Genomic DNA, 14,611 nt, shown 5'->3' with positions numbered 1-14,611 from the left:
CAAAACATGTAACAGAGGTCAGGACGGTGGGCTAAAATGACACAGAGCTTGAACACATACATACACTACCATTCAGACGTTTGGGGTCAGTAAAATATTTTAAATGTTTTTGAAAGAAGTCTCTTGTGCTCAATATGTGTTTGATTAAAAAAAGCTGTAAAAACATTAATATTGTGAAATATTATTCAAATTTAAAATAACTATTTGCTTTTTTAATATATTTTAAAAATGTCTTTAATGTCACTTTTGATCAATTTAAAGTCTCATTGCTAAATAAAAATATTAAATTCTTTCAAATGAAAATTGTATTGACCCCAAACATTTGAATAGTGGAGTATGTACTGTATTATGTGTCACAACTTTAGACTGAATATGTCTTAGCACTGATGCAAATAATGCAAGAAGTCTAGAGGTCATACTGTTAGGCCTCAGTTTGTTTTGTATGTTCATCGATCACAATTTGTTTTGTATGTTATGATTAATTTAGTTCATTTATTTTCATATTTGCAAGTGTGGAATTGCTTGATCAGAATTGAAAATTAAAATAGTAATACTATTTAAGGTGCTATAAGCGATAACAGCAATTCTTCCAGCTTAAACACACTCTCTCTCAAAGGCTTCGCCCTTCAATAAGACATCAGCAAACCCAATGTTAGAGAATCTGTATGTGGGTCCTTGACGAATAAGGTTTTTAAAAGTGTAAAAAAACATAATGGAGATATAATTAATTTTGAAGTTTTATTAATTGTTAAAGGTGCAATATGTAAGATTTTTGCAGTAAAATATCCAAAAACCACTAAGCCAGTGTTATACATTTTGTTCACTTGAGTACTTACAATATCCCAAATGTTTCCAACTATTTGTAAATATTGAGAAAATTGCAATTTTTATCCAAGGCTCCGGGACGTGTGAGGAGTCGCCTGTCAATTGCGTCATACCCGCGTTAACCTCGGTTTCCGGTTTTATTTTGTAGAAACCATGGAAACACCAAAGATGCTTTAGTATATTACATGTTTTAATAGACAAGGGAACAACTGTTTTGATATATTTATAGACAGAAAACGAATTATTGTTATATAGCTCAACACATTTAGTCTTATTGTTTAAATCAAATTTTCTTGATTTTTTTGCGAGTACCAGATGCCTCAGAGAAAATCACTATTTTGTGAAGTAGCTAACATAGCATAATCAGATACAGCTTTATTTTTAGTAACAATAATACAGGATTTTCTCCATCATACAGTACATTTTAAAATGAAATCAACACAAGCCATCCATCATTTAATATGATATTCTAAAATCGATCTATCTTACTGCAGTGTGTAACAGTGTCTCACAGCAGCTGCCGAGCAGCTGCATACTCATGACCGGAAACGCGGAATCGGCGCCGGCAACTGTGGCATAATAAATGTCCCGCTGCTCGTGAGGTGTGTTTTGCGCAATCGCTCCAGCGGCCTTGTTCAGCTCCCACAACACTGCTCTGCTTTATACTACAATAACGTTAATAATCGCATCCATGAATGTCCCAAGTTTTACAAGATGGACAAAATTTTGTCACCAGAAAAGTCATTCGGTTTAACCAAAATTTCGGGTTTTACTGAATGACACTTTTGGTTATACCGAATGACAATATTTTCAAACAATGCTAACAGGCTGATATCTAGCTAGCTAGCTAGTTAGTTTGCTAGCTAGGTAGGTAGCAAAAGTTTTTAAAATATTACAACATTTTCCATGTTTTATAGCAGTTACCAGTACCAAATGACCTGATATTTCGGAACATGCGTATGAGCAAATAAAAACATGAATTTTTCAAAAGGTTAAAAGAGTGTTAGTGAATTTGCTTCATGACCATGTGGTCATTTGCAGGTGTCTGAATGATGGCACATCCTGTCACATGATACTGACCGCATGACATGATCCAAAATGTTCCCTTTATATTGGTTACTCTGAATGACATCAATGAAATTATTTTTTCTTTCTCATAACAAATCAACGATTTCTACACATAATTTTAATACCATTTTGCACTTTGTTGATAAATGATGTTATAAAATCATGCCAGAATAAAAAATATATACATTTATTACATTTTAAGATATTTTAATCACAAATGAAATTACTGTATTGGCCTTGGGACGGTTAAACCAAATAACCTTTTGCAAAATATAATTAAAACCTTTTGGATTTGATAAAAGATATCTAGTTGTACTACCTTACATACTTTGGATGTCATATCTTTGTTTTTATCATTATTAAGAAAAATGATCCGTGACGTCATTGACCCATATACAGATTGATTATGGGCAGAGTTTCTGATTGACTTTTCTTGTTTAGCCAAGCACTATCACAGATACATGTGGTTTCTCAGGAATCATGTCAGGTAGTACATTTTATGTGTGGCATTCCAAACAAAAATCACTTAAAGCACCTTTAATGTATGTGTCATTTTGAAAGCCCCGTCCTGTTCTCCTATAAGAATGATGGGTTAAAGATGGATGGAGAAATGATGGTGGGCACCTAAGGGGTGCGTGTGGATGTTAATACACTATGACCCTGACAGTTTTTCCTTTTGTGCCTCAAGCATCCCAACCTATGACACTATGACTCGATTCCCACGGGCCTCTGCGCCCCCGCGCCATGCTGACTGGTGACTCTGAGGAGGACGCTTAGTTTTTTAACAACAGAAAGGTACTGGGAGCTGCAGATGAGGGCAAATGGACTTGATCTTCCTTTCTAACAAGCATGTTTATCTTCTTCCTGTTCAACTAATTACATAGACATTTTAGTATTTGTGTGATTTGTTTCCTAAACTTTCACTCTTGATTATGTATCATCTAGTGATTGTCATTTTCTGTCATTACAGCAAGAGCATGCTTCATTTTTGCATTCTCTTTCCATCTTCAGAAGCATTCCGCCTGGATAACTGCTGACAGTTCTGCCAAGCTTTGTGTGAATTGTGTTTTTTAGGGTCCATGACTAACCACTGGCTCGTATCATTGTGATCCGCCAATGTTTAACTTCAAACATCCCTGACAGCTCTGCAAATAGATAGATGCCAGCGCTCACTGTGTGTTTTGTTTCTTTACTTTGGTCTAAAATCTCATCTCCCGTCTCACGTCTCGTCTCCACCAGTTCATTCGTATCACTCTTTGCCATTTATCATTCATCTGAAACTACACAGCAGGTGTAATATTGCAATATTTGTTTCTTTACTCTCACAGTGATATTGGAAACTGGAATTGAACCTTTGTGGAATGTAAGTTGTTTTATATTGGCCTTGTTTTACATGAAACCAGTGCTTCTCAACCTTTTTGACTCCAAGGCCCCCTATTGTCCACAACAGTATTCAAAGGCCCCATGATTTTTACAGTTGTTTGTGATTTACTGGTTAGGGATAAGGATTTAAAAAAATATTTTTACTGAGGAAATGTTTTTTAAAAATAGAACAATGTATTTTCTATAAAAATGCAAAAGAAATTATACCATTTTATTAATTTACATGACTTGTCCGGGTCTGAAAATCACACCTCATATATCCAGTAGCCCAGCTAACAGGGAACATTCTCAGAACTTTAGCTAATGTTCTGGCAAGGTTCTCTCAAAGTTATGAACAAACGTTTTTTCCAGTAACATTAATGGAACATTTGTTATCTGGTCTTTAATAATGTTCTCAAAATGTTCTTTATACATAATTCATGGAGCATTTATTTCTTAAATGTTACTACTTGTTTAGAGAACATTTAAAAGTAATGTTATTATAATGTTTGAAGAATGATAAAAAAGAAATGTTTCCTTAAAGGTCCAGTGTGTAATATTTAGGACAGAGGTGGGGAACGTTGATCCGGGAGGGCCATTGTCCTGCAGAGTTTATCTCCAACCCTAATTAAACACACCTGAAGCTAATCAAGGTCTTCAGGATTACTAAAGTTACAGGCAGGTAAGTGTTTTTTTCAGGGATGGAGCAAAACTCTGCAGGACAATGGCCCTCCAGGATCAACGTTCCTCACCCCTGATTTAGGAGGATCTGCAAATGAGCCATTTCTGTCTACATACAGGTGCTGGTCATTTAATTAGAATATCATCAAAAAGTTGATTACACTAATTCCATTCAAAAAGTTAAACTTGTATATTATATTCATTCATTACACACAGACTGATGTATTTCAAATGTTTATTTCTTTTAATTTTTATGATTATAACTGACAACTAAGGAAAATATGTGGGGGAGATTCACAAAGAGTGGACTGCAGCTGGAGTCAGTGCTTCAAGAACCACTACACACAGACGCATGCAAGACATGGGTTTCAGCTGTCGCATTTCTTGTGTCAAGCCACTCTTGAACAACAGACCGTGTCAGAAACATCTAAAGACAAAAAGGACTGGACTGCTGCTGATTGGTCCAAAGTTATGTTCTCTGATGAAAGTACATTTTGCATTTCCTTTAGAAATCAGGGTCCCAGAGTCTGGAGGAAGAGAGGAGAGGCACACAATCCATGTTGCTTGAGGTCCAGTGTAAAATTTCCACAGTCAGTAATGGTTTGGGGTGCCATGTCATCTGCTGGTGTTCGTCCACTGTGTTTTCTGAGGTCCAAGGTCAACGCAGCCGTATACCAGGAAGTTTTAGAACACTTCATGCTTCCTGCTGCTGACCAACTTTATGGAGATGCAGATTTCATTTTCCAACAGGACTTGGCACCTGCACACAGTGACAAAGCTACCAGTACCTGGTTTAAGGACCATGGTATCCCTGTTCTTAATTGGCCCGCAAACTCGCCTGACCTTGTGAAGATGAAGATGCGATATGCCAGACCCAACAATGCAGAAGAGCTGAAGGCCACTATCAGAGCAACCTGGGCTCTCATAACACCTGAGCAGTGCCACAGACTGATTGACTCCATGCCACGCCACATTGCTTTAGTAATTCAGGCAAAAGGAGCCCCAACTAAGTATTGAGTGCTGTGCATGCTCATACTTTTCATGTTCATACTTTTCAGTTTGCCAAGATTTCTAAAAATCCTTTCTTTGTATTGGTCTTAAGTAATATTCTAATTTTCTGAGATACTGAATTTGGGATTTTCCTTAGTTGTCAGTTATAATCATCAAAATTAAAAGAAATAAACATCTGAAATATATCAGTCTGTGTGTAATGAATGAAAATAATATACAAGTTTCACTTTTTGAATAGAATTAGTGAAATAAATCAACTATTTGATGATATTCTAATTATATGACCAGCACCTGTACACCACGGGTCCCCTTATTTATCGAGTCACCATTTTGCGCCAGCATATTTCTACAGTAGCCATAAACGGACAAACTGCTCTACAGAGTACGTTTCATCACTATGTTGTTGTTATTCTTCTTCGTTGGTGTTTTTAGAGGCAGTTTGCATCATATGTTGAATATGCACTACGTTGAATACACAGGAAGAAGAAGAAGTAGTAGTAGTAGTCATCTGGTTTATTTGAAGGAGAAACCGTTCTTTGTTAAAAGTAAGAAGAAAACTCATTGCTTGAGTAGCTACTCTCTGCTGTCTCAGACGACGACATCTTTGTCCTGTGTCAGCCACCGTAGCTTATCTATATGCTTCGAAAGGGAGGGGTGAGCGGTGTACTGAAGGTGCGTTCACGGCATATCGTAATTACAGTAACTACGAGATTCTGGTCACATGGTCGCTGTACCACACGACCGCTGTAGATTTATTGACAGTGGTGCCATAGAAACACATAACTCCCAGTCCGAGGACGTGAACAGCTCCAAATATAATGTCGCCTGTTGTCATCTCAAGATTACAGTGATTACACGGTGCCATGAATGCAGCATGAGCCGTTGGTTGCAATTCTCAACCTCACCACCCTAAAATTTACACACTGCACCTTTAACTTTCATATAAAACCTGGATGTTTTGAACCTTCAGAGAACATTCAGAAATAACGTTTTCATAACTTAATGGGAAAGTTAGCAAAATGTTCTCAGAACATATTTTTCTTTGCTGGGAGGAACACTAGGTCTTTAAAAATTAAAAAATTAATGAAAACAGTTGTTGAGGGGGTGAATTAAAATGAGATTTTTAGTTGTTTTAGCTAATTTGAATGCTTGTTTTGTCTAATTTTAAATCATCTTGAGGCCCGCCTAGTCAGTGGCGAACCACAAGTCCATGTTCCCTGTTAGTAGACATCACATTCCCGTTCTACACCATTGCCCCAGTGGGTCCCGCTCCCCTGGTTGAGAACTGATACACTAAACAGAATAAAAAGTGCTTCTAACAAAAATACTGTATGCATTGTACAAGACTAATAATTTTCTCTCTCTGTGAATTTCTTCTTCACCACAGACTCTCTCTGAACAGCAGGCTCAGCTCAGACAGACGACATTAAGAAAAGGAAACTCATATACTTGAAGCTGGACCTGTTGTCGATGTTCCCATGACATTAACCAAGATGACTTTTTAATCGAAATGTCCTTACTATTGTTGTTGTTTTGACTATTTTGCACCCTTATGATTAAAGTACTCTTATGGACTGTCCTCTGAATGAGCTATTCTCTGATGTCACATCCTGTCAGTCAGAGAGACTTCAAAGTATATGGCTGTTTTAACTACTACATGTGTCTTTGTTTACAGTCATTGAGAAATCACATGTGACGGGCATAATGCGTCAACTGTTTGTTGTTTTTTCTTGTGTTTCTTTTTTCTTTTTATAGTGCTTTTTAACATTGTGGAGAATTCAACATATTGAAGTCGAGTCCACTGAGAGGCTGAAGGGATTTTTGTTGAAACAGAGCAAAGCCAGCCACCCATGAGCCACAAATATTACACAAACAAAGATGTTTAGGTGTTTGAAAGAATACTAAGTGCTAACTAGTGTTAATATGGTACAGATAGATGTTGTCAAGCCATTTCAACAGTGAATGCATTGTTGCCTTTACAGATTATTAGCCCGTGGTACATGTAAGCCATGCCACAAGTCGCAAGAGCAGGTCTGATTAGTTTTACCTAGTTTATTGTGACTGAGGATGCTAAACCACATTTGATACTGATCTCTTGTTAATTAACAGTTTAAGATGTCTATGTGTGTTTATGCTCACTTTTGTCCTTAGAACGTTTAAGATATGATGCATTTGGTTTTATTAATAACACTACAAGATCTTGGTAGCTTTTTCATTTCTCAGTTATTAATGATATTCCGGTCCCTAATTTTGTTGACTTTACTAAACCTTGTTCTAACTGTTGTTCCAACACATTGTTGGATTACTGTAAACTACTGATTATTGCTTTTTGACACCAAATCTTCTTTCATTGTAGGTCTCAGGTCTTAGGGCATTTTGTTTACTTGATATACTAATATTTGTGGATATTCATCTGTTGATTATATGAACTTGCTGTTGGCTTTAAAGCTAGAGAATGTACATTTGCTTGTACGAGAGCAAGGGAAGACCACAGAGCCCCTTTACGTCGACATTTACGGAGCCTATTTAACGCTGTCATAGTCATTGACAATTATGCCACCAAATATTTCAGCTGTTCAATGTTAGAGACGTTATGTCAGGTGCTACATATTTTTGCTCAGATCCTTCACACATTGTGTATATGACAGTGTTATCAGGGCCTCAGGTAAAATGTTGTACTTGATTTATACCCAGAAAGGTCCCTTCACCTCACAGTCTCACTTGTTTTGCCATACCACACATAGCATGCGCATACTTGGTGTTCAAGCTTGCTCGAAGATGTTTAGTTGTGGTGGGCCTGGTTGTCAGTGCCGTTGGTTTTCAAGTCCATGTGGTTAGGCTGGCTAAAACTGTACAATATTGTGAATAAAATTTCAGATGAAAATAACTGGTCTCTGGTGTTGTAAATTCCCAATTCAACCACTGTACATAGCATTCAAATTGAGTTAAAATAAGATTAGTTACAAGAATAAAGGGAGGGTATTTAAAATTAAAAAAAAGGAAATATTTTAATTTGAAAACAGAATGTTTCTCAGAGTATAGCTTACAAAGCCTACAATGTCAGGAAAACACAAAACCAGTGTTAGACTTTTTCTTTCATAATGGCACAATATTAGCCCACTGGAATTGGCCTTCAGGGACATTTTTACTATTAAAGTCCCCCTGTAGTCAATAATTGTATCCCTTAAAACTAATCTTTGATCTTTTTCTGGTGAAAAAAAAAATGCTTCATGCCTTAAAATAGTTTGAATGTGACTCTACACCCTTGCTTCATTTAGTATATGTGGATCCATATGCAAATATATGCAATATGAATATGCAAATTAGCCCTGTCTCCACTCAGTTGCACAAGCACAGAATACCTGATCCATTCGGTCAACTTTACTGTAGTAAATGCTGCACAATGACAAATGGAAATACTGATTTAGTTCAGCAATATATGTTTGAACCAGAAACTGATTCAGATGAATTGGAAGAGTGAATTGTAGGTCTCATCCACAATTTTGATATATGAGAATGGTAGGCCTGCATTTCATGTATTGCTCTCTACAACGTCAGACACATAACCTCTTTAAGAAGGGGCTTTTTTTTTTCATATAACATTTTGTCAAATACTACATCAGTGAAATGTGTGTATAGTGTGTCTAAAACCAACACTATATTGGCATAGAATGGAATATTGTGCATTATTTCAAATGTTAGATAACAGATGGGAGATTTTTGTTTATACCATGGCAATTTTTGTCACTTTTGGTGTCATTTTCCACCCTGAGCCCTGGTTGATTTCTATCTGATTTTGCTTCATCCAAGAAGGTGTTTATTTTTTTTAATGTAACACTTGTCATCTATTTCTGTCAGCTGTCCCTATGTGTTAAGCTGAGAAACTCTACTTGTGGAAGCCAGTAAAATACTTCAAAGAAAGCCAGAAAATTGGCCCCTCACACACCCACAGAGCCTTTGATTCCACACAGTTGAGCTGATTTGTTCTGGAAGTTTACATTTCAATTTCTGCATCAGCTACAGGGACCCCCTTCTCCCAGATACTATTGATTGCTTGAACATTTTCTCTAATTTTCTCTCCATGCCTCATTTCTTTAAGTGATCATATAATATAAACTTTCATATAATTATGTGCCATAACAGTCAAAATTTCCTAAATTCACCCCAAAAAAATGAAAATTCTGTCATTAATCACTCAACCTCATGTCGTTCCACACCCAAAAGACCTTCGTTCATCTTCGGAACACAAATTAAGATTTTTTTTATTAAAATCAGAGGGGTCAGTGAGGCCTCCATTGACAGCAAGATAATTAACACTTTCAGACACCCAGAAGACATATATAAAACGGTTCATGTGACTACAGTGGTTAAACCTAAATGTTATGAAGCAATGAGAATACTTTTTGTGTGCCAAAAAAGCAAAATAACGACTTTATTCAACAATATCTATTGATGGGCGATTTCAAAACACTGCTTCGAAGCTTTACAAAACTTTTGGTTCAGAGCGTGTATCAAACTGCCAAAGTCACATGATTTCAGTAAACGAGGCTTCGTTACGTCATAAGTGTTTGAAAATTTCAATGGTTCATGTGACTTTGGCAGTTTGATACACGCTAACCAAAAAAGGATAAGAGATAAGAGACCCACTAAATACACAAAGTCACACAATGCTGATGTTGTTAACATTAACAATTTGACAACGAAGTATAACAATAATAATAATTTGCACGGTTTGACGTGATCCAAGCTAAGCGATCGTTAGATTTAATCACCATTGGCAGCGCGATTTATTGAAGGCCTTTTTCCTCAGTTGGTCAGAACAAAAGTGACAGAAATGTTACTTACTTGTTCAGATGACATTTTCCAGTGAAAATTCTTATTTTGGTCCAAGATGTAGAATCTGTGATTCCGAACTACAGTATCCACAACAATGTGGTGACTGACAGCAAACATTAGATTCATCTGCACTGAGGAGCCGTGCAGATGCACAATGCATGTAAAGATAATAATTCCACAAATAACTGCAATTGCAGGTTTCAAACAGAGATGGCGACAAAGAGGCATTAAGGTCCTTATGATATTTCATCATGGAAGCCCAGTACATTTCTGTCCCAGAGTGAAAAAAAAAATAAAAATTTATCTTTATGTCATGAATTGTGACTTCATATCTCACAATGTAACCTTTTCTTATTGTTAACTTTTTCTCACAATTACCTTTTTTATTTTTTATTGCGAAGTGTAAGCGGCTTCAATAATTTATTGACAGAAGCAGATCACAGTTTGTCACATTTGAACCAACTTGACTGGCATACGGTCATGCAAGAAAGTCCACTAAATGGTTATAGTACTCATATAACCCAACATTAAGTATTCTTGATGGAGAGCAGATTGTTTCCCAACATCATGAACAAAAAAACACAACAATAATAACAAAAAAGCGTGACTGGAAAAGTAATATAGCTGTGGTGTACTGTGAATTACGCAACAAATGTGGGAGAAAGTTCCAGAACTGAGTGTGTAAAGGGCTGCTTTCAATATCACTTTATCTCAATTGGTTACATATGTGTTCCTGCTTCTCACTGACTTTTGCCAGACAGCCATGCAAACAATACACCCCCCCAGGCAAGAAGCCAACTTGTGGGGCAGCTTTTTTTTTTTACCCTCAAAATACCCTCTTTGTGACCAAAGCCTTTAAATAGTGGAGTCAGAAGTCTCTCCACCAATGTCAGCGACTCACAACATGTGGACAATCACAAGCACACTCCTGCTAACATGCTGCCTCCGGGCAGCTCTCGCTCAAACCCAGGGTCACGACGATGATGAACCAGGAGACAGGAGGAACGTTTGGGAAGATGTGATTGAGTTTCTTACCAAAGGTACCAAAGATGAATGCTACATGAGTGTGACAGGACAAAGGGATCTGACTAAGCTCCGCATCATTTGCCAAGGCCTGGAACGTTCGTACTGGTGCGAGTACCAGGGCAAGCCTCATGTCTGCCGCTCTTACAACAAAAATCCAGTACATTATTACAGGCAGATCATGTGGGACCTCCGCAAGCTACCGCACGCTTGCCAGGGTGGACGCGTCTTTAAGCCACTCATGTGCAAGAGAGCATCCGACGAGGCTCAGATGGTCTTCAAATCTGCATCCTCAGCAGACGCCGTGCCAATGGACAGGCCCTACAGACCAGCCCCTGTCAGAACCGAGCCAATGAGGCCACAACAAACAGGACGAGAGCAGAGGCCTACTAGACAACAATTAGGTCAGGACCAACTGAATCAACGCAACGCTCTCAAATCCACCGTTCAGAGGGAAATTATTACACCTACACCAACTGTGCCACAACCAACCACACAGGTACCCATAAGTGAGGCCAAGAAACTTGCTCAGGACTACTGCTGGCGCTCCTTTAACGGTGTGTGTTCCTGGGTCATAGGGTGGTTCAGAAACTAAGGACAAGGTATAGTTCTTTTTCAATTACCAAAAACAATACAAATGCATGTTTGTATATAATAAGTTGCTGTAAATCTGAAAACTGTATCTAAAAAGTGTGTGTCCTCTCTGCAGTCACTCACATTTCCGCAGACAACAAACCGTGAAGGTTTCGGACTGACAGAGACAAATGGAGGTGTGTGTTAAGACAGGGATTCGGAAACATGAAAGGGAAAACATTTCTCTACAATATATTCCTATGTATTTCAAATGTAAATACTCTAATGTACAATGTATCAGACTAGACGAGATTGCACAGCTAGTTAGCAATGAATTTAGCTGTTGAGCATAATGCTGCCAACTGTGTTTTCCAATCCGTAATCAACATGATGAGGAACTTCCTCTTATCATGTGTACTGTGTATTAATCCTTGCAATGTTATATTTATGAGTGCTGACCAATTACGGGTCAGCATTTCACTTCAGACTGTAATATATCAGTGAAAACTCATAATGTATATTGATTTGTCTCTGTCTACTGCATTATTATAGTGATGTAGGTAATACTCATGTGAATAAATGTTTTTGTGTATGTTTTGAATAAATTTTGGCTCCTTTTACCTTTTCTTTTTGTGTGGGAGTGATTTTCTTGAGCGTGACAGCAGAAGGCGCTGTTGTGTTTGAAAGGCTTCATCTCTGAGAAAGATCGTTTATGTAGGCCTAGGGCTGGAAGTATTTATTTCCCATACACAATTTTAATAGTAACCACAGTTTCCACCATAAATTATATGCTAGGCTATGTATTTTTTAACACTGTTTATTATCGTTATGATAGCCTATATTATGATTTCATGGTAGATTTTTGACTAAAACCTTAGGCCTATAACTTGAGCCATGACGGAGAAGAGGACCGTTTCAATAGTGCACGGTAATTCATTTCATTTTCATTTTTAAAAATACAAAAATACAGCTACATTGCTAGTTGTTGCTGTACAGTCATGTATGGTTGGTCATTGTTGCATAATTGTGCGTCTTTACACTGAGAAATGAGCATTAGTATAATTGGACGAAAGCGTCCATTGTTGTCATTGCCTGCTCTTTCTGAGTCTGACTGTTCAAAAGAACCGATTCGCCAAAGCAAATCTGAGGCGGACTTCATATTGTTATTTACAGTTGTAACAGTTTCCAGAACTTTCATATATTAACTGCACTATACCTGTTCAGTTATGCTCTTTAAATTCAAAAGACATGCCTTATCAAGTCAATAACTTTCCCTGTTGCCCAGAACAAGACACGTGCAAGAGGGAGGTGCGTGCGCGAGATGCTCTATAAATGCCACACAAAGAAACTTACGATGCAAACCACACATTTCACTGCTCTCGTGCATTGTTATACCATATCAGTTGATCTATTATCTATAAAATCATCTGTACAAATGCCGCGTCCGGCTTTCGATTAAGTTCTTTAAAATTAATTCCGATGAGGACATGATGCGCGTGACAGACATTGCTCTCATTCTGATTTTCGCCTGTATCGTGCAACAGTTCGTACAGGTGAACAGCTTGAGAGATAGAGGGAGGAGAGCACAGACAGATAGGAAGGGGAGGGGAAGAGGTCAACGGAATGAAAGTGGCCTAAAAGGGAGATTCTCGCTGAAGGATGGAGCGCGGTGCTCGTGGTTCGCAGCGCGCGTGGGTGATGCTTTTGAATTGGGAGTCACCTGCAAAAACGGGCCAAAGAGTTTCGGCTGCGAATATGAAGCAAAGCCCGCAACATGTCAGCAATACGCATCCAATACCAAAGCTTATTGGAAACAGATCGCCCGTTCGCTGAAAAAGCAGAAGAGATTGTGTCGCGACTCTACGGCGATGGTCAAAGCCGGTATGTGCAGGAGCGCGCCCGCGGATGCGCACTTCAGACTGAAGGACGCGCGTCCCTCCTCCAGAGTCCCGTTACCGACGCCCGCGGGGAATAATCACTGTCCTGACCGGATCGAGAGACTGAAAGTGGCCGAGGAATACTGCAGCAGCTCCTGGTCTTCACTGTGTACATTTTTCTTCTTGATGCTTGAGAATGATGAATGCCCATGATTGACTTTGAAAGAACTTTTTTCAAGGCCATTTTTATATATTCCACTGATATATAGACTTATACATGTAGTGTGAATTCAGGTTGATTGGGACACTTTCTCACCCTGAATTTACCATATTTATGAGATTAAAGTTTTGTAAATGTTTTTCAAAATCAGTTCTGCTAATGTTTTGATATGTCTTACAATTGGGAATAAAAATGTCATTTTCTGATTGTTTTAATTTTTGTTTACACTTGTATTTTTCCTGTTGTGTCATTTCTGCATTCATCATAGGCACTTGTAAATTAATTCCATTAAACATGGTTCATAAAAATATCACAGAGCTCCACAAGGAAAAAATGTCTCAAGAAACATATAGTCCCCACCATGATATGGGAACTACATTGACTATATTGACCTCTCTGTGTTTGGTGTCTAGAGACCAAGTGGAGCACAAATGAGAGGGACTTGAAGTTCATGTTAACAGAAAATTCATACTATATAAAATCTGATGCTTACTGGAATAAAATGCCTAGATTTTCTGTTTATTTCTTAGAATGTTCATGACAGTTTGGAAGGGTTGTGGGTCTAAGTGTGGAACTTATTACTTTACTCTTATTACTTTGACCCAGAAAAATCTCAAACCTAATCCTATTGATGGAGGAATTTAAGTGTGTGTGTGTGTGTGTGTGCGTGTGTGTGTGTGTGTGTGTGTACTTGTTTAACTTACAGATGTCCCCACAAGGATAGTAAAACCTGAGATCACCTACATTGCCAGCAGTCCCCATAAGGGAAATGGATTAATAAACATACTAAATGGTGCTTATTTTAAAATGTAAAAATGCAGAAAGTTTTCTGTGATAGGTAGGTTTAGGGGTAGGGTTAGTGTAGCAGGATAGAAAATACAGTTAGTACAGTAAAAAAAAAAAAAAAAAAAGGTAGCTGCATGCTCAAGGCAACATATATTAAAGGTGCTAAAGAGGATCTTTTCGTCGACTGAGAATCCAAAGACTGTTAGTGAGTTTTTGAAATGAGCGCATGCGTAAGAACAACCCCCCTCCTTCACAGCTCATTTCGAGGGATTGCCTCCCAAAACTCGTGCACGAGTATTGGAACACGAGTGTTTACCACCGGCATTCGCTGTGTCGTGTTAGTGGATTC

General features: G+C 38.0%; 3 protein-coding genes across 5 annotated transcripts in view; all 3 read left to right on the top strand.

Moving 5' to 3' along the window:
• The window catches only part of prom1a (prominin 1a), an 87,220-nt gene extending 79,402 nt beyond the window's left edge, over positions 1 to 7,818 (top strand). For all 3 annotated transcript variants that reach the window (XM_067388866.1, XM_067388865.1, XM_067388868.1), the window contains 3 exons: positions 2,582 to 2,688; positions 3,222 to 3,256; positions 6,335 to 7,818. In XM_067388866.1, the coding sequence (XP_067244967.1) occupies positions 2,582 to 2,651 (70 nt within the window). In that variant the 3' untranslated portion in view covers positions 2,652 to 2,688; positions 3,222 to 3,256; positions 6,335 to 7,818. The remainder of the gene's footprint in view (positions 1 to 2,581; positions 2,689 to 3,221; positions 3,257 to 6,334) is intronic.
• Positions 7,819 to 10,687: 2,869 nt separating this feature from the next.
• fgfbp2a (fibroblast growth factor binding protein 2a) lies at positions 10,688 to 11,943 on the top strand. The gene is made up of 2 exons (XM_067381592.1): positions 10,688 to 11,408; positions 11,516 to 11,943. Exon 1 carries the CDS (start codon positions 10,688 to 10,690, stop codon positions 11,399 to 11,401), a length of 714 nt encoding a protein of 237 aa, XP_067237693.1. The 3' UTR covers positions 11,402 to 11,408; positions 11,516 to 11,943.
• Positions 11,944 to 12,763: 820 nt separating this feature from the next.
• Positions 12,764 to 13,783, top strand: fgfbp1a (fibroblast growth factor binding protein 1a). The gene has a single exon (XM_067381579.1). The coding sequence runs from the start codon at positions 12,867 to 12,869 to the stop codon at positions 13,467 to 13,469; it is 603 nt and encodes a 200-aa protein (XP_067237680.1). The 5' UTR covers positions 12,764 to 12,866; the 3' UTR covers positions 13,470 to 13,783.
• The last annotated feature ends 828 nt before the right edge of the window (positions 13,784 to 14,611 follow it).

This window comes from Chanodichthys erythropterus, chromosome 1 (assembly GCF_024489055.1).
Source record: "Chanodichthys erythropterus isolate Z2021 chromosome 1, ASM2448905v1, whole genome shotgun sequence".
Taxonomy (NCBI): domain Eukaryota; kingdom Metazoa; phylum Chordata; class Actinopteri; order Cypriniformes; family Xenocyprididae; genus Chanodichthys; species Chanodichthys erythropterus.
This window is presented reverse-complemented; position numbering and strand designations above follow the sequence as displayed.